General features: G+C 38.3%; 1 protein-coding gene across 4 annotated transcripts; it reads left to right on the forward strand.

Moving 5' to 3' along the window:
• Positions 1–2,402: 2,402 nt before the first annotated feature.
• On the forward strand, positions 2,403–15,024 carry CLEC7A (C-type lectin domain containing 7A). 4 transcript variants are annotated; one of them, XM_002752160.6, is made up of 6 exons: positions 2,403–2,623; positions 4,488–4,586; positions 5,881–6,018; positions 7,131–7,282; positions 8,929–9,047; positions 13,721–15,024. In XM_002752160.6, exons 1-6 carry the CDS (start codon positions 2,524–2,526, stop codon positions 13,851–13,853), a joined length of 741 nt encoding a protein of 246 aa, XP_002752206.2. In that variant the 5' UTR covers positions 2,403–2,523; the 3' UTR covers positions 13,854–15,024. The 4 variants fall into 4 exon arrangements, with proteins under 4 accessions (XP_002752206.2, XP_002752208.2, XP_009001589.2 ...); XM_002752162.6 differs by lacking the exon at positions 5,881–6,018; XM_009003341.5 differs by lacking the exon at positions 8,929–9,047 and having other exon boundaries at positions 13,721–15,010.
• Positions 15,025–16,455: the final 1,431 nt, after the last annotated feature.

The following is a 16,455-nucleotide window of genomic DNA, read 5'->3' on the forward strand; positions in this document are numbered from 1 at the left end:
TGTGGCAGCTTAAGTAAGGTGTGGAAGCTCAGTTATATACTTTCCTTGAGCTCTCTTCCATTTTGATAGGTAGGGAGATGGTGAGAAGTGCTGAACCCTCATCATATAACAACTCCACCCAAATCTCTGCACTAGAGACTCAGCAAGCTCTAGCGTGCCTTCTAGTTGCTTAAGGCAAGGTCCATAGGATGACGCAGCCCTACCTAAAATGCCAGCTTGAGGAAGCCCAATGCTGCTAGGAGGATATACTTTTTGTTCCAGTCAAAACTTGGTGACAGATAGGCTCCCGAATTCCTGTTAGAGCAGTCACAATCTGGAGAACGTCATCCTCAGCAAACTGACACAAGAACAGAAAATGAAACACCGCATATTCTCACTCATAGGCGGGTGATGAAAAATGAGAACACATGGACACAGAAAGGGGAGTACTAAACACTGGGGTCTATTGGGGGGAAAAGGGGAGGGCCAGTGGGAGGGGGAGGTGGGGAGGGATAGCCTGGGGAGAAATGCCAAATGTGGGTGAAGGGGAGAAGGAAAGAAAAGCACACTGCCATGTGTGTTCCTACGCAACTGTCTTGCATGCTCTGCTCATGTACCCCAAAACCTAAAATCCAATAAAAAATAAAAAAATAAATAAAAAGAAAAGAAATCTTACAGTTAAATTCTTTCTCTGCCCTTTGAGAAGCAAATCTACCACACAGAGCTGTTTCTTCAAGGACCTGGGAGCTGTTTCTTTGACATGCAAACTTTCAGGGAGCTAAATCTTGCTCTTTCTTTTAGTTGGAGGATAAAGACCAACTCACCTGGGTGCTTCACTTCAACTTGCACCATGCCCATCTGTCACATAGATAGGCGAAGTTTCTCTCTCCTCTGGATAAGGGCCAATTAACAAATCCAGATGGTCTAGTCACATTAACCTCCTTAACACCACTCAATGTATTTTCCTTAGCACACTCCATACTTTAAAATGTTATCAGCTTTACTTTTGGGGAAATTGAGTTCCGTTCATGCTGCACTGTTTCCTGTTGCAATAGTATTGCTGAATAAAACCTGTCCTCACCACATTAACTACCATTCAGGTTTGTTGATCTTTGACAACACTCAGATGTCTCCTGCACTCTGGTTCTGGTAAATGAGTTGGGCACTTCAGTTTCCAGCAATGTTAGGTGTTTTCTGTATTTCCTTGACTTGATCATTACTATGGAAATGGGAAGAGGGAAAAAAATATCAAACGTTTAGCATACTAGCATAATATTTCAGTCCCAGCACCTTCCTTGAGCTGTTCCTTGCAATATGAGTGTATGGGATGATGAAAGAGGCATGTAGCGTAGCAAAAAGACCATGAGTTTTGCAGCAAGAGTCAGCTTTAGTTTGATCCCTTGCTCTAAATTTTTAAAATTAGCTTCTTAAGCCTTAGAAGGAGACTAAATTTTCTCTGTCTCATGTTTGCATCTGAAAACAGAAATAACAACCCCTTGCAAAAGTGAGATTGAACAAACCATATGCAACGTGTGGTACCTAGCTCAAAGTTACTGTTCAATAAATAAAAGTCGTTTTGTATTGTTAGTATCTGATAATTCCTAGAGGTTTGTTTTCTCTGTCTGTTGTTAGAACAACGCACCCTCTCATGCCAGCCCTTATTTACCTATCTACATATTTCCTCTATTAGGCAATGAGTTTCTTTATAGGTATCATTTTTCTTTGTGTTCTAAGCTCCTGTCCGTTGAAAAGGTGAGCATTCAGTATCTGTTTACATAATTTTTTTTTTTTTTTTTTTTTTGAGACGGAGTTTCGCTCTTGTTACCCAGGCTGGAGTGCAATGGCTCGATCTCGGCTCACCGCAACCTCCGCCTCCTGGGTTCAGGCAATTCTCCTCCGAGTAGCTGGGATTACAGGCATGCACCACCACGCCCAGCTAATTTTTTTTGTATTTTTAGTAGAGACGGGGTTTCACCATGTCGACCAGGATGGTCTCGATCTCTTGACCTCGTGATCCACCCGCCTCGGCCTCCCAAAGTGCTGGGATTACAGGCGTGAGCCACCGCGCCCGGCCTGTTTACATAATTTTTAAAAACACATGAATAAATACATGAACAAGGTTACAGCAAAGTTGTGGTGCATGCAGAGTACCAAAACTGTAGTAGTTTGCATCGGTTACATTAATTCCTGATGTCGGATTCAGTTGTGAGAGTAACGAAGGCAGCATAACACATTAATTTGTGCGTTTTTCTTACATTTGTTTTGAAACAAAGACTTATCTGCTATGCTGCCTTTTCATTTTCCTGAGTCAGCAGTCTCAGAAACAGGACCTAAAGGTACAAATGGAAAATTCCCACAGCAGAGTTTCACTTCCTGCTTTTGAGTATCTGGTTGAACGACTTAAGCTTAATCTGTCCAACTCCAGTCAGTGCCTATCCCACATGGTTTGACTCAGAGATTCTCTTTCGTCCACAGGCAATCGTCTCAGGAGCAGAAAGAAAAGAGCTCCCAAATGCTGTGGCTATTCGGGGGCTCTCAAGAACAATGGAATATCCTGATTTAGAAAATCTGGATGAAGACGGATACACTCAATTACGCTTCAGCTCTCAAAACAATACCAGGATATCCGTTGTTTCAGAGAAAGGTATATACATATGTATATGTGTGTGTGTATATATATATATATTTTTTTTTTCTAACGTATGGCTTTAGCTCTCCCATTCAAAAAGGTATAAAAGGAGAAAATTTGAGAGGCTCATGATCAGTAGAACTTTATGAATGTATTTTAAAGGGCTTCAAATGTCACTGAAGACAATTTGAATGCACTCTAAACCTTTTTTTATGAAAATTATTCTATGACCAATTATTAATATTTAAATTAATTATGTCTGATGGCAGAAAATACAGTTTCTCTTTTCTATAGATATAGACACTTCATCAGTGAGAAATTGGTAATAAGTGGGATAATACACAAAGATGAAGGATTTCTATCTGAGTGACTTGCTGCTTGTTTGATAGAAAGGATAGATTATAGAATGGAGGCCAGGAAACGTAAAGAAGTAAATATAAATAACATTTTTTTGTGGTAAGAGGTTAATTTGGATGATTTTTAAACAAAAAAGAGTTATTGATATGCCAGTGAAGGAAAATAGATTAATATATGGTAGATAAAAACCTCCCATCTCTAGGAGTATTTTTTCAAAATACAAAAACAAACAAACAAAAAAACAAAACAAAACCTTCCATCAGCAGGACACGAATCTTAAAATGTAAATGAAATGAAATAGAAAGAAGGGCATTGGAGGATCTCTGTATTCATAGAATGAGTGATTTGGTCTACTCTTATGATTCTCCTATGTGACAGTTCTATGAAATGTCCTTACAGCTTAGTCTCAGTGGAAAGCGGAAATACATTCTGGTTATGGCAATGTTAATACAAACTTCATTCCCTATTATCGTTAAGAGAGAGCTCATTTGTCAGTTCTGACACCAGAGTTCGCTTTCTTCTGCTTTCTTGTTATTCACATTGTGCAATTATTTTCCTCTCAGCACTGATGTAATTCTTTTCTTGGGAAATCTGTTGAGGAAGGATAGAAAAATCATGTGAGGCAAGGGGTAGGGAGACGTGAGTGTCGATGCAAACGTGTAGGCTGACAGTTTTCTGTAACAACACACCTATGCCATAGCAGTCTCTAAACAAGGTGCTTTTGTGTGTGTTAGCTTTTTTAATTCCCACAATCATCCTTTGAGATATTACTCCAATTTCACAAAGAGGAATAAAAAACAACTAAGGGAGTAATTTGCCCTGGGTCACGCAACAAACATACAGAAAGGGAAAATTACCCTCAGTAATCAGTGCTATCTCCCCAGCTTCAAGCTATTTCCTCTAAGAAGCAGCAGGATTTCAGGGATCTAACGTCAAGACCTGTAGCTGTCAATGTGGAGCTGAAATGAGGAGCATACAGATATCAAGGCAATGTGCTGAAATTACAATTCTAGCAGATGAAGAAGAGATATCCTTACAGTTGGAGAAAATCACAGCTAATCCTAGGTGACTAGGTAATCTAGGCAGTGATTAATAATTCACTTTCAAATTTGCCAGTTTTTGTTGTCGGTTTGTGATTTCGTGTGTGTGTTTGTTTGTTTTGCTTTGTTTTTTGTTTTTTCGGCGTATCCCTCTGTTGCCCAGGCTGCTCTGCAATTCCTGGGCTCAAGTGATCCTTCTGCCACAGCCTCCAGAGTAATTGGGACTACAGGCGCTCACCACCATGCCCAGCTAATTATTATTATTATTATTATTATTTTGGTAGGGACAGGGTCTCCCTGTGTTGCCCAGGCTGCTCTTGAGCTTCTGACCTCAAGCAATCCTCCTACCTCAGTATCCCTTCTGGGATTGCAGGTGTGAGCCACCGTGCCTGGCCAGATTTTTGATGAACTGTAGAATTAAAGTGCCCCACCATCCATTATTCTCCTTCTTTATTCCACTTCTGCCCTCTCTGGCTCCCCAGGATCTTGCGCTGCATCTCCTCCTTGGCGTCTTATTGCTGTGATTTTGGGAATCCTCTGCTTGGTAACAGTGGTGACAGCTGTGGTCCTGGGCACCACGGGTGAGTATTTGGTGGGGGAGATTAACAATAACAACCACAGACAATTCAGTAAGCAATTATTATGTGCCAGGCATTCTATTAAGGGCTTGACATGCATAATCTACATTAATTTATATATAATCTGGTTTTATCTGCATTGAGTTGGTGCTATGAATGCCCATTCCCTTAGGGGTAAGAAACTGAGAGGTTATTTTACCTTTCCAGAGTTATAAGCTGGTTAGTGGTGGGACCATGATTAGAAATGTAGGTGATCTGTCTAAAAAACTCATCGCTGTGGAATTCAAACGGTAAATTAATGGAAGGAAATACACGGAGCTGAAGAAGGAAGTACAATATGATGCTGTCTTCCTAATGAAATAAATTCACTATAGAGACATTAAACTATTTCTAGGAGGGTCATTAAGGAAATTATTTCTGATCTTTAATATAAGCACTTTTGAATATACCAGCAATGCCTGAGGCACTTGGTCCTAAGTCGATATTTTGTAATGGATGACTATCTTTTTTTCTTTTCTTTTTTTTTTTTGGGATGTAGTCTCACTCTTGTTGCCCAGGCTGGAGTACAGTAGCCCCATCTCGGCTCACTGCAGCCTCTGCCTCCTGGGTCCAAGCGATTCTTCTGTCTCAGTATCCCGAGTAGCTGGGACTACAGGCACCTGCCACCACAACTGGCTAATTTTGTATTTTTGGTAGAGACAGGGTTTCACCTGTATGGGTCAGGCTGGTCTCAAACTCCTGACCTCAGGTGATCCATCCACCTTGGCCTCCCAAAGTACTGGGATTACAGGCCATGAGCCACCACACCTGGCTAGGATGAATATCTTTTTTATATCACATGCAGTCTGTTGTCAAGTGCCTTCAGAGAATCTTCATGACGTTCCTTAATTAGTCAAATGTTTATTGAGTGCATTCTATGTTATAGGTACTGGGCAGTTTCTCAAGGGTCTCTCATTTTTAAACAAGAAAGAAAGGTGAAAGACGATGCTATTTCCAATCTGCCATGGCTCCAATTGACTATATGACATTTGCCTCTTGCTGCCTTCCTCATTCTATTTCTTCTTCTCTACCTTCCTTTTTCTTTTTTTCACTATACCTCCTTTATGAAAGTTATTTATTTTTTTGCCTATTCTATCAATCAATCGTCTTTATCTCTCCACAGCAATATATCATCTATTTATCATTAATCAGTAATGTATCCTTTTATTCCAATATCATATGGGTTTTGGGATTTTAATCTTCAAACATAGCAGAATGACTGTTTTTCCTGTCACTGTTGTTGTTGTTGGTATTGAAGCTATATGGAGATCCCATTCAGGAAGCAACCCACTGAAGGATGGCCACTTTCCACCAAGAAATAAAGAGAACCACAGTCAACCCACACAATCATCTTTAGAAGAGAGTGTGACTCCTACCAAAGCTATCAAAACCACAGGCAAGGGCATAGTTAAAGGATTGAATCTTGTTTCGAGAGGGTTAATTCTTGGTGCTGAGGCCTGGGACAGGGATGTAAAGAAAATATGCTTAGATTCAATGATTGTACATTAAAGGCAAGTACACATATCAGTATTATCTTAGTGTAATGTATCCCTGTCATATATACAATAAGGTGAAATTGTAAGTACCCTATGCACTTGGCTGAACAGTTCTAAATTCGACTTTAACAATTTTTAAAATCAGTAACTGATTTATCACTGGCTACGTGCTTAGATCTACAGGAGATCATATATTTCAATACAAAGAAAAGTGTTCTCTCTCCTTACAGAATTGTCATTTTTAAAGCAATACAGTTGGAATAGAAAATATGACATGAGAAAGGAAGAATGACAGGGAGAAAAGAAATAAGGGAAAATGTTGCCAAGAATAAAGAAGCTAAATTAAAAATACACAAAAGAGGTAGAGCTAATACACACGTTCCCGAAAACTCATCGAATTCGTTTACTCGTACAATTTCATTTACTTAATTACAATTCTATATACACTTGACCTTTACTTCTAATTGCATCATAATTGACTGTGACTTAATATTTTCATTTTAATTTTTCATGTCTGGACCCATACCTCCTCAACGTTTTTATTAAGTAGTTAATAATATGTAACAGAGATACTGCGTAATATGAATAATTGACCTATACTTTTCTCATTTGGAAAGTCACATTCTGAAGTAGATCTTACATCATAAAATGAAGTAGCAAGATGAAATTGCTGTGTTCCTCAGTGATTGATTGTGAGTGGACTTATTTTAAGGAGTTATTAAGGAGAAAGGTAGTTTTGAGCTGAATCTGAAGAAATCAAACTCAAGAAAAAAGGATGGTTGGCTGCCTAAAATACTACTCATAGTTAATTCATTTTTAAATTTTAAATGAATACGAAGATTTGAATGTATTCTCATTGGTAAAATCATATCCCTATAGTTTGAACTGAAACTGAAATATAATAATGGCAGCTCATTGGTTATTTTGGAAGTGTCCTTAAGATGAATGGTGTTCACACTAAAAGAGTGGATTGGTATGCTATGAACTCATGGTACGAATCTTTTATTTCTAGGAGATCGTTCCAGCCCTTGTCCTCCTAACTGGATTATACATGAGAATAGCTGTTATCTATTCAGCACATCACTAAATTCTTGGGATGGAAGTAAAAGACAATGCTCTCAACTGGACTCTAACCTCCTGAAGATCGACAATTCAAAAGAATTGGCAAGTATACACTTCTGTTATAATTATCTGTGGTCTGTATCCAAAAGGAAAATAGAGGGAAATTCCAGGTAATGACAATTTTCCCTAAAATGAAGTCTCCTCCTCCTCCTCCTCCTTCTTTTTTTTTTTTTTTTTTTGAGGCAGTATCTCGCTCTATTGCCTGAAATAGAGCAATAGAGTGGTGCAGTGGTGCAGTTTACGATTTACTGAAGCCTTGACCTCCCCAGCCTCAAGTCATCCTTCCACCTCAGCCTCCTGAGTAGCTAGGACTACAGGGTGCACCACCATACCCATCTCATTTTTTTTTTTTGTATTGTTTTGTAGAGACGGGGTTTGTCCATATTGTTTGGGCTGGTCCCACACTCCTGGGAACAAGTGATCCGCCCACCTCAGTCTCCCCAAGTGTTGGGATTACAGGTTACACTCAGCCAAAAGTGATTTTTACTTTCACTGTAATTACAATCGTAACCTTAAGCACATAAAGTGCATAGCATAGGCGTTTAACGAATTAAAAAAACTGTTTCACTTTAAAACAAAGCCTTTGAAACACACTCCATGTATGCATGACTACAATAATCAGGCCACTACCCGTTTTTGTGAGTTTGTATTTCAATTTTTAAATTTGGTGGAGTAAAGTGGAACATTGTCCTCCTTGTCATCATAATTATCAAGAAAAACGGCAGCAGTAATAATATATGTTTATAAATTATTTGCTCTTTGCAAGATACTTGAAAGGCAAAGAGGGTTAAAAAATAGCACTGCTATCCCAGGACACATATAATTTTTTAAGTAAAAAAAAAAAGCAACTTAGGAGTTATTAAAAGTTAAATATCCGGCATTGGCAATAGCTATTATAGAAGCTGAAAGAGATCCCTGTTCATAAGAAGTTTTCATAAAAAGCGGCACTTATAAACCACCGTGAACGAAGGGCAGGGCTTGGATGAGGCAATGGAAGGGGTTAATAGGGAATATTCTCCATCTAAACCAGTTGACGCTTTTACATCCACTTTGACTATTCTCATTTTTTTTTTTGTTGTTTCTGTAATGTCTTACCCAGTAGTAACAATTTATGTTAAAGTTAAACGGTGAAGAAAGAGTATTGGATTACAAGTCTATCTGACTTTTAGGCCAGCCTATAATTGAAAGTAAATTGCTCTGTATTTGTCAACAATTCAGATCTCTTCGCTGAACCTCACATTACTTATTCATAAAATATGCAGTTGGACTAAAACATTTTTAAGTTGTTACCTAACTCTGAGAAGTACTTCTTAACAAGAGTAGTATCCATTTATTTCTTCAGTTGGAGGAGAAGATAGCGGCCAGTCGTCCATGAAAAGTGCCCAGGGGGCCTGTCATCTGGGATTTTGTCAATAGATTGAATGGAGGCAGTACGATCTTGACATTATAAATCTATTCTCTTGGAAAGTTAAATGATAATTACTTTAAATAAATAAAATAGGCCTTTTGAGACATTCAATGACATTCAAAAATTGACATTTCTCTCGAGGTTGATGTCAGGTTAGGCAAGCATCCTTCGCCAAAGTGATTCAATCAGTTGTCTTTTTCTCCATGTTCATGCTAATAGTGTCTCTCTCTCCTCTCTCTCTCTCTCTCTTTGTTGTCTATTTGTGTTTGTTTCCTTACAGGGATTTATATTAAAGCAAGTATCTTCCCAACCTGATAATTCATTCTGGATAGGCCTTTCGAGGACCCAGACTGAGGGACCATGGCTGTGGGAGGATGGATCAACATTCTCTCCTAACTTGTAAGTGTTTAGAGACACAGTGCTTCATCCTCTTTCGCAGAGGGAGGTTTTCACCTCATCTGTGAAAACCTCTGGCAAGCGACTAAGAACCTGATTTGCTAACCATATTTGAGAAAGAAAGGCATGAAAGAAGAGAAAGAGTGAGCTAGGACAAAAGGAGAAGAATGAGGAGGATTCGAGAGCGAAAAGGAGCCGAGAGGCCTTCTAGCGCCATCAACACCGATGTTCTTTTGGTTTTCTTACCAGGGAGGCATCCGACATGTTGAGGTTGTCCAGGCAAGGAGCAGTCAGTCAGTCAGTGTAACCGTCTGGTTAGGAACGTCAGTTTTGAAGCCAGGCCTCAATTCGGGTTATTAGCCCACTCACTGATTGTGTGACATTGAGGATAAGTCATTTTTCCTCTCTGAGTCCCATTTTTTTATATCCATAAATGAGAATAGAAAGAGTGCTCTGGGCCAGAAGTACTGGCTTATGCCTGTAATCCCAGCACTTTGGGAGGCCTACGTGGTCAGATCACTTGAGGTCAGGGGTTCGAGAACAACCTGACCAACATGGCAAAACCCCATCTCCACTAAAAATACAAAAATTAACTGAGTGTGGTGGCATTTGCCTGAAATCCCAGCTACTCAAGAGACTGAGGCAGGAGAATTGATTGGACCTGGGAGACCGAGGTTACAGTGAACTGAAATCATGCCACTGCACTCCAGCCTGGATGACAGAATGGGACTCCAGCGAGACTCCAACTCAAACAAAAGACAAAAACAAAAGAAAGGAAGAGTGCTCGTTTTTAGAATTATGAGTTGGGTATAAAAGTAAAATTATTGGGCTGGGTGCAGAGGCTCACTCCTGTAATCTCAGCACTTTGGGAGGCAGAGGGAGGAAGATCATCTGGGATTTGGAGTTCAACACCAGCCTGACCAACGTGGAGAAACCCTGTTTTTACTAAAAATACAAAATTAGCTAGGCGTGGTGGTGCATGCCTGTAATCCCAGTTACTTGGGAGGTGAGGCAGGAGAATCACTTGAACCCGGGAGGCAGAGGTTGTGGTGAGCTGAGATTGTGCCATTGCCCTCCAGCCTGGTCAACGAGAATGAAACTCCATCTCAAAAAACAAAAGAAAGAAAGAAAATAAAGTTATTTAGCACAGTGTCTTGTACATAGTTAATGTGTGATACTTATTATTAAGTTAAAAAGTAACCACATTTTCACATTTTGCATTTTAGAAAGATGTTTTAAATGTATTTCGCATTTGCATGAGTATACATTATTCCTTATTATGTGTTGAAGTCTTTGTCACTGGTATTGTCATTCATTTGCTTTTCCTTGTTCAGTTTTTCTTATAAGACTTTTTCTTTACTTTTCTTTTTTTTTTTTTTTTGAGACAGAGTTTTGCTCTTGTTACCCAGTCTGGAGTGCAATGGCACGATCTCGGCTCACCGCAACCTCCACCTCCTGGGTTCAGGCAATTCTCCTGCCTCAGCCTCCTGAGTAGCTGGGATTACAGGCACGCGCCACCATGCCCAGCTAATTTTTTGTATTTTTAGTAGAGACGGGGTTTCACCATGTTGACCAGGATGGTCTCGATCTCTTGACCTTGTGATCAACTCGCCTCCACCTCCCAAAGTGCTGGGATTACAGGCGTGAGCCACCGCGCCCGGCCAACACTTTTTCTTATTCAGTTTTTTTATCTGTTCATTTGGAATGTGCTCTTTCACATCTTTTACATTTCTTTTACTAATCTTTGAGTAGTTGTTCCTGGAATTATATACGTAATCTTCACTCATCAAAGACTAATATTGACTGGCATTTTTATGTTCTTCCTGATCAATATAAAAATTAATAGAGCATTCCTTTACTTTGTTGATGCCCTCCTCAGTTTATATGCTATTATATTAATGTACTTATTTTAATTTTATCGCCCAGGCTGGAGTGCAGTGGCACGATCTCAGCTCACTGCAACCTCTGCCTCCTGGGTTCATGTGATCCTCCCACCTCAACCTCCTGAGTAGCTGGGACTACAGCTGTGCACCACCAGCTAGGTGTGGTGGTGGGCACCGGTAATCCCAGCTACTCAGAGGCTGAGGCATGAGAATTGCTTGAACCCGGGAGACGGAGGTTGCAGTGAGCTGAGATCATGCCACTGCACTCCGGCCTGGGCAATAGAGATAGATTCAGTCTCAAAAAAAAAAAAAAAAAAAAAAAAAAAAAAGCCCTTGTTTGGGCTGGGTGCAGTAGCCCATGCCTGTAATCCCAGCACTTTGGGAGGCCGAGGCAGATGTATCACTCGAGGTCAGAAGTTTGAGATCCAGCCTGGCCAACATGGTGAAACCCCATCTCTTAAAAAAAAAATACAAAAGTTAGCCAGGCATGGTGGCACACAGCAATTTATGCAGTTAGTATTCAATTCAATTTGCCCACATATTTATGATTTTAATTATTTATTATTTCTTCCTTTCCTACTCTACATTTCAGGTATTTTTTCTTAAGACTGATATTTTCAATAAGTATAGGATTAGGAGTTTGTTGTTTTTGCTCTCAGCCACTCAAATACGTTATTCCACTTTTTTCTATTTTTTATTGTTCTTTCTTCTTCTTCTTCTTCTTCCTCCCCTTCCTCCTCCTCCTCCTCCTCTTCTTCTTCTTCTTTGTCTTCTTCTTCTTTTTTTTTTTTTTTTTTTTGAGATGGAGTTTCGCTCTTGTTACCCAGGCTGGAGTGCAATGGCACGATCTCGGCTCACTGCAACCTCCGCCTCCTGGGTTCAGGCAATTCTCCTGCCTCAGCCTCCCGAGTAGCTGGGGTTACATCGTCTTCTTCTTCTTCTTTTTGTTTTTTTCTGGTGCCGTGACCCAGATCCAATATTCCTTTTGCGAGTTCATCTGTTTGAAGGTAACATGTGGCTTAAATCTGATGTCTTTACTCAGTAATGAAAAATTCTCAGCCATACTTGCTTCAAATTTTGTGTTTTCCCCATCTTATTTCCCTTCTCCTAGAATCCCAGTTACACTCATTATAGATCCATTTACAGCATCCTATATGTTTCTTTTGCTTTTTCCTGTGTTTTCATTCTTTTTTATCTTTTCACTCCAATCTATGTAATTACCCTTCACATATCTTCCAGTTCATCTATTTTCCTCATCTGTGGCTAATCTGCTATTAAAGGTCTATATTTTTTATTTTGTTTGGTGACATTTTCAGTTCTATAATTTTAGTATGGTTTTTTTCTCAAATCTATTTTTTCAACACTTATACTTCCATTTTCCTTCCAGCATTCTCAGTACTGTCTTTTAACTCTTAGAATACACTAACCATAGTTGTTTTAGCATGTGTCTGAATGTCCTGTATATATCTGTCTATATGTAATTCCAATGTCCTATATGTATATATGTCTCTGTCTCTCTCTCTCTCTTTCTTTTTACTACTTTTCATTTGTGTTGACTAGTTTTCTTTTATGTCAGATTGCTTTTTATAGGGTGTTTAACACTGTATCTTAAAATCTTTGCAGAATTAATTCGAAGTGTTTTTTCATTTGCCTCTGTTCTCACCACAGAGTCTGTTCACCCAATGGTGTGAATGGTACCGACTGCTGAGTATAATCACTTAACTGTTTTACTTCTACTAGGCCAAGTACAGTGAATGTATTAACAAACAATCGGCCAAATGTATTTTCTACTTTTTTATAGAACTTGTTTGTCTTGAGTTTTCTTTTGCTGTTTTAAACATATGGCTAGAGGACTCTTTCTATAATCACAAGCGTGGGCCCAAGTTAACGTTTTGTTTGATATGTTAGTACTCTGTGGTTTTCTTGGTGGCATTTATTTAATCCAGCCCCAAAACACTTAGATGTCAAGGAAAAATTTTTAAAAATAATGCTGATCAGCGTTCTCCCTGAGGTATAAACTAAGTAGTTAATCCTAGTCTTAGTCATCTCTAGAGCAAAGGTTTCTCAGTCTTCCAACCTCAGCGTCAAGAAGAAGAGATAGATACCCAAGACAAAGAGCGCCAAGTCATAGCTTTTGCACTGAGGTGCAGTGATCCTCTTTGAGCTTGACTAATTAACACTGCTCCTTCAGGATTTTGAAGACCAAATTGAATAGGACAGTGCTTCCATTTACCAATGTTGATTACCATAACTGTCAAGCATTGTATTGTGATATAATTCTGCTTTCAGGATAAATTAAAATAAACAAGAGTTGTTTGCCCTTCCTTTAAATGACCTGATTTAAAGGCATCTATGATTCTTTTTTTTAGTTCTTGATTCCTTTCAGCATTAATACTTCTGCTTGGTCTACTCACTAAGTATATTCAATAATAGTTTCACTGAGCTGTTGCTTGATTTGATAAAGAAACATCTAAGTAATAGGTTGAAAGATATATAAAGAACTTTTAATAGAATATTAAATGATTTTTCTTCTTTGCCAGGATCTTTTTTAAGTTTATGCAACTAGTCTTATTTCTTGAATAAAAAAATTGTGTCATTTTTCTGCCTTAAGAATGGAGACTATTCATTTAACCACTTGAGATTAAAAACAATTTAGATTTAAACCCCTTTTTCCAATAATATAAACACTTCGGAACTCTTTTCACCAATATCCTTACTAATTTATTTGAGTGCCATGTGGACAGTATTCCTTAACATTTGTTCTAATTACATCATTGTATTCTATTTTAACAGATTTCAGATCAGAACCACAGCTACCCAAGAAAACTCATCTCTCAATTGTGTATGGATTCATGTGTCAATCATTTATGATCAATTGTGTAGTGTGCCCTCATATAGTATTTGTGAGAAGAAGTTTGCAATGTAAGGGATAGGGTAGAGGAGGAGGGAAGAAATACGTGAGCTAGTAAGGAGGACAGAAAACAGAACAGAAAAGAGTAACAGCAGAAGTCAAAATAAATGCAGAAAATGTTCAGAGAGCTTGGCAAACTGTAATCGTACCCAAGAAATTGAAAGGGGAGGCTGTGGTTTCTGTATTTGTTGACCTACACATAGGCCAGTATTATTGTTCTAGTTAGTAGATCTCTAGACATGGAGTCAGGGCAGTCAAGCTTGAATTTCTTTTCTTTTCTTTCTTTTTTTTTTTTTTTTTTTTTTTTGATAGAATCTCACTTTGTTACTCAGGCTGGAGTGCAATGGCGCGATCTTGGTTCACTGCAGCCATCTCCTCACCTCAGCTCCCCCGAGGTAGCTGGGACTACAGGTGCATGTCACCATGCCTGGCTAACTTTTGGTATTTTTTGTAGAGACTGGGTTTTGCCATGTTGACCAGGCTAGTCTCCAACCCCTGGGCTCAAGTGATTGCCTGCCTTGGCCTTCCAAAGTGCCGGGATTACAGATGTAAGCCATCACGCCTTGCCCCAAGCCTGAAGTTTCATTTTGCCATTGACTTGGTATTTACCTGGGATAAACCATAAGATAATCTTAATTCCCGGCTCTATTAGAGTTGTTTTTGTACTCAAATATGCCATTGAAGTGCATGGTTTGTTGCCACAATTTGTCCCTTAACTTCTAGCAGTATGGAAACTGCTCTCAAAGGAAAGTTTTCTGCTTTTTAAACGCTAGCAACCAAAAAATACACAAAGTCTGTTGATGAATATAAAAAAGTAATCAATCTAATTGGAACAAGCATTAACATTTTGTAATATGAAACATGCTTTATTAGTTTCCTGATGTACTGTTTTATAATTTTTATCATTTTTTTCAGTAACTACTGCAAAAAGGTATTATTGGAATGAAACTATATTTCCTCATGTGCTGATTTGTCTCTTTTCTTTTTTTTCATACTTTCCCACTGGTGCTATTTTTATTTCCAGTGGATATTTCTATATTACTGGGGAGGCATTTGCAGCCCTCTAATGTCAATTAATATGTGAAAAGAAATTGTACAAATTTCACTAAATTATTCACTTTAAAATGGCTGATTTTATGTTATGTGGATTTCATCTCAATAAAAAAAGAAAACTCTTATCAAAAAACCCCTAGCCTCTAAATTATGTGCCCATGTGTCACAATCACTATCACGATTTGCCTTCTCCCCAAAAAATGAATTTGGTGTGGGTGGAGGGAATATTTATAGTAGATATTTTGATATTAAAGCATTAATTAGAGTTCTTAAAAATTTTTTAAATCTAAGAGAAGATGAAGATTTTTGTGAGGTTTACTACTGTTTAATATGCAAATTTATATTGTCATTATTTAAAAATATGTAGAAAGGGATGAGACAGATAGGTGCAGCAAGCCAGCATGGCACACGTATACCCATGTAACAAACCTGCACATTCTGCATGTATATCTCAGAACTTAAAGTAAAATAAAAAAAATAGTTGTACTATATAATAAACATAAGAAAAAGAAAGGGAAAAAATGACATAAGAAAAAACTTTCAATGTCAAAAACCACAATAACTTTTGCACCAGCTTCATACTATCTTTCTTGTATATATCTGCCTTTCTCCATAGAATATAGTCTCTAAAAGAACAGACAGCTTTGGTGTACATGGGTGTACACAACAGTCTGTGACTAGTACTTGCCATATAGCCAATAGTCAAAAATATTCTTGTTATTGTTGAAAAAAACAAATTTTAAGGAAAAGTAGTATAAATGTTAATGTATGTTGTTTATCAAAAATTCTGAGGAATATACTTGAATAACAACTGAAGTTTGTGACATGAAATAGTTCTAATTGCTATTTTATGAGACTCATAATTACGGGTGCCTTTTTCTGATCCCAGCTGTTATCATTTTTAGCACTCTATCTCTGTTTTATTCACATATGGCCTTCACACACCTTCATCTTCACAATTCCGACTACCTTCTCTGTCATATGGCTCTCTGATACCCAACCCAATGCAAACAAATAATTTTTGATTTCCTACTCTTACAAGGAACTACGCAAGAGGAAGATATTTGTATTTTTAGTTATGTATTTTTTTTAATTTCAATAGCTTTTGGAGTACAAGAGGTTTTTGATTACATGGATGAATTATATAGCAATGGATTCTGATTGTAATGCACCTGTCACCCACCTGAGTAGTGTAAATTGTACTCAATACATAGGTTTTAATCCCTCCGCCTCCCTTTTCACCTCCCACTTCTGAGTCTCTTAAGTCCATTATATCACTCTGTATGCATTTGCCTACTTATAGCTTAGCTTCCACTTATAAGTCAGAACAAAAAGTTTTTGGTTTTTCATCCCTCCCTGAGTTACTTAGAATAATGGCCTCCTGCTCTAACCAAGGTGCTATGAAAAATATTATTTCATTATTTTTTATGGCTGAGTGGTAGTCCATGGTGTATATATGCCGTATTTTCTTTTCCACTCATTGGTCAATGGGCACTTAGGTTGGTCCCATATTTTTGCTACTGTGAATTGTGATGCTATAATCATATATGTGCACGTGTCTTTT

Source organism: Callithrix jacchus, chromosome 9 (assembly GCF_049354715.1).
Source record: "Callithrix jacchus isolate 240 chromosome 9, calJac240_pri, whole genome shotgun sequence".
Lineage (NCBI taxonomy): Eukaryota > Metazoa > Chordata > Mammalia > Primates > Cebidae > Callithrix > Callithrix jacchus.

What these genes read in the sequence shown, in the direction of transcription:
- CLEC7A (XM_002752160.6), top strand. Translation starts at nt 2,524, where the DNA reads ATGGAATATCCTGATTTAGAAAATCTGGATGAAGACGGATACACTCAA. An exon ending in ATCCGTTGTTTCAGAGAAAG is followed by an intron (nt 2,624 to 4,487) that starts GTATATACATAT and finishes CTGGCTCCCCAG; the next exon opens with GATCTTGCGCTGCATCTCCT. An exon ending in CAAAGCTATCAAAACCACAG is followed by an intron (nt 6,019 to 7,130) that starts GCAAGGGCATAG and finishes TTTTATTTCTAG; the next exon opens with GAGATCGTTCCAGCCCTTGT.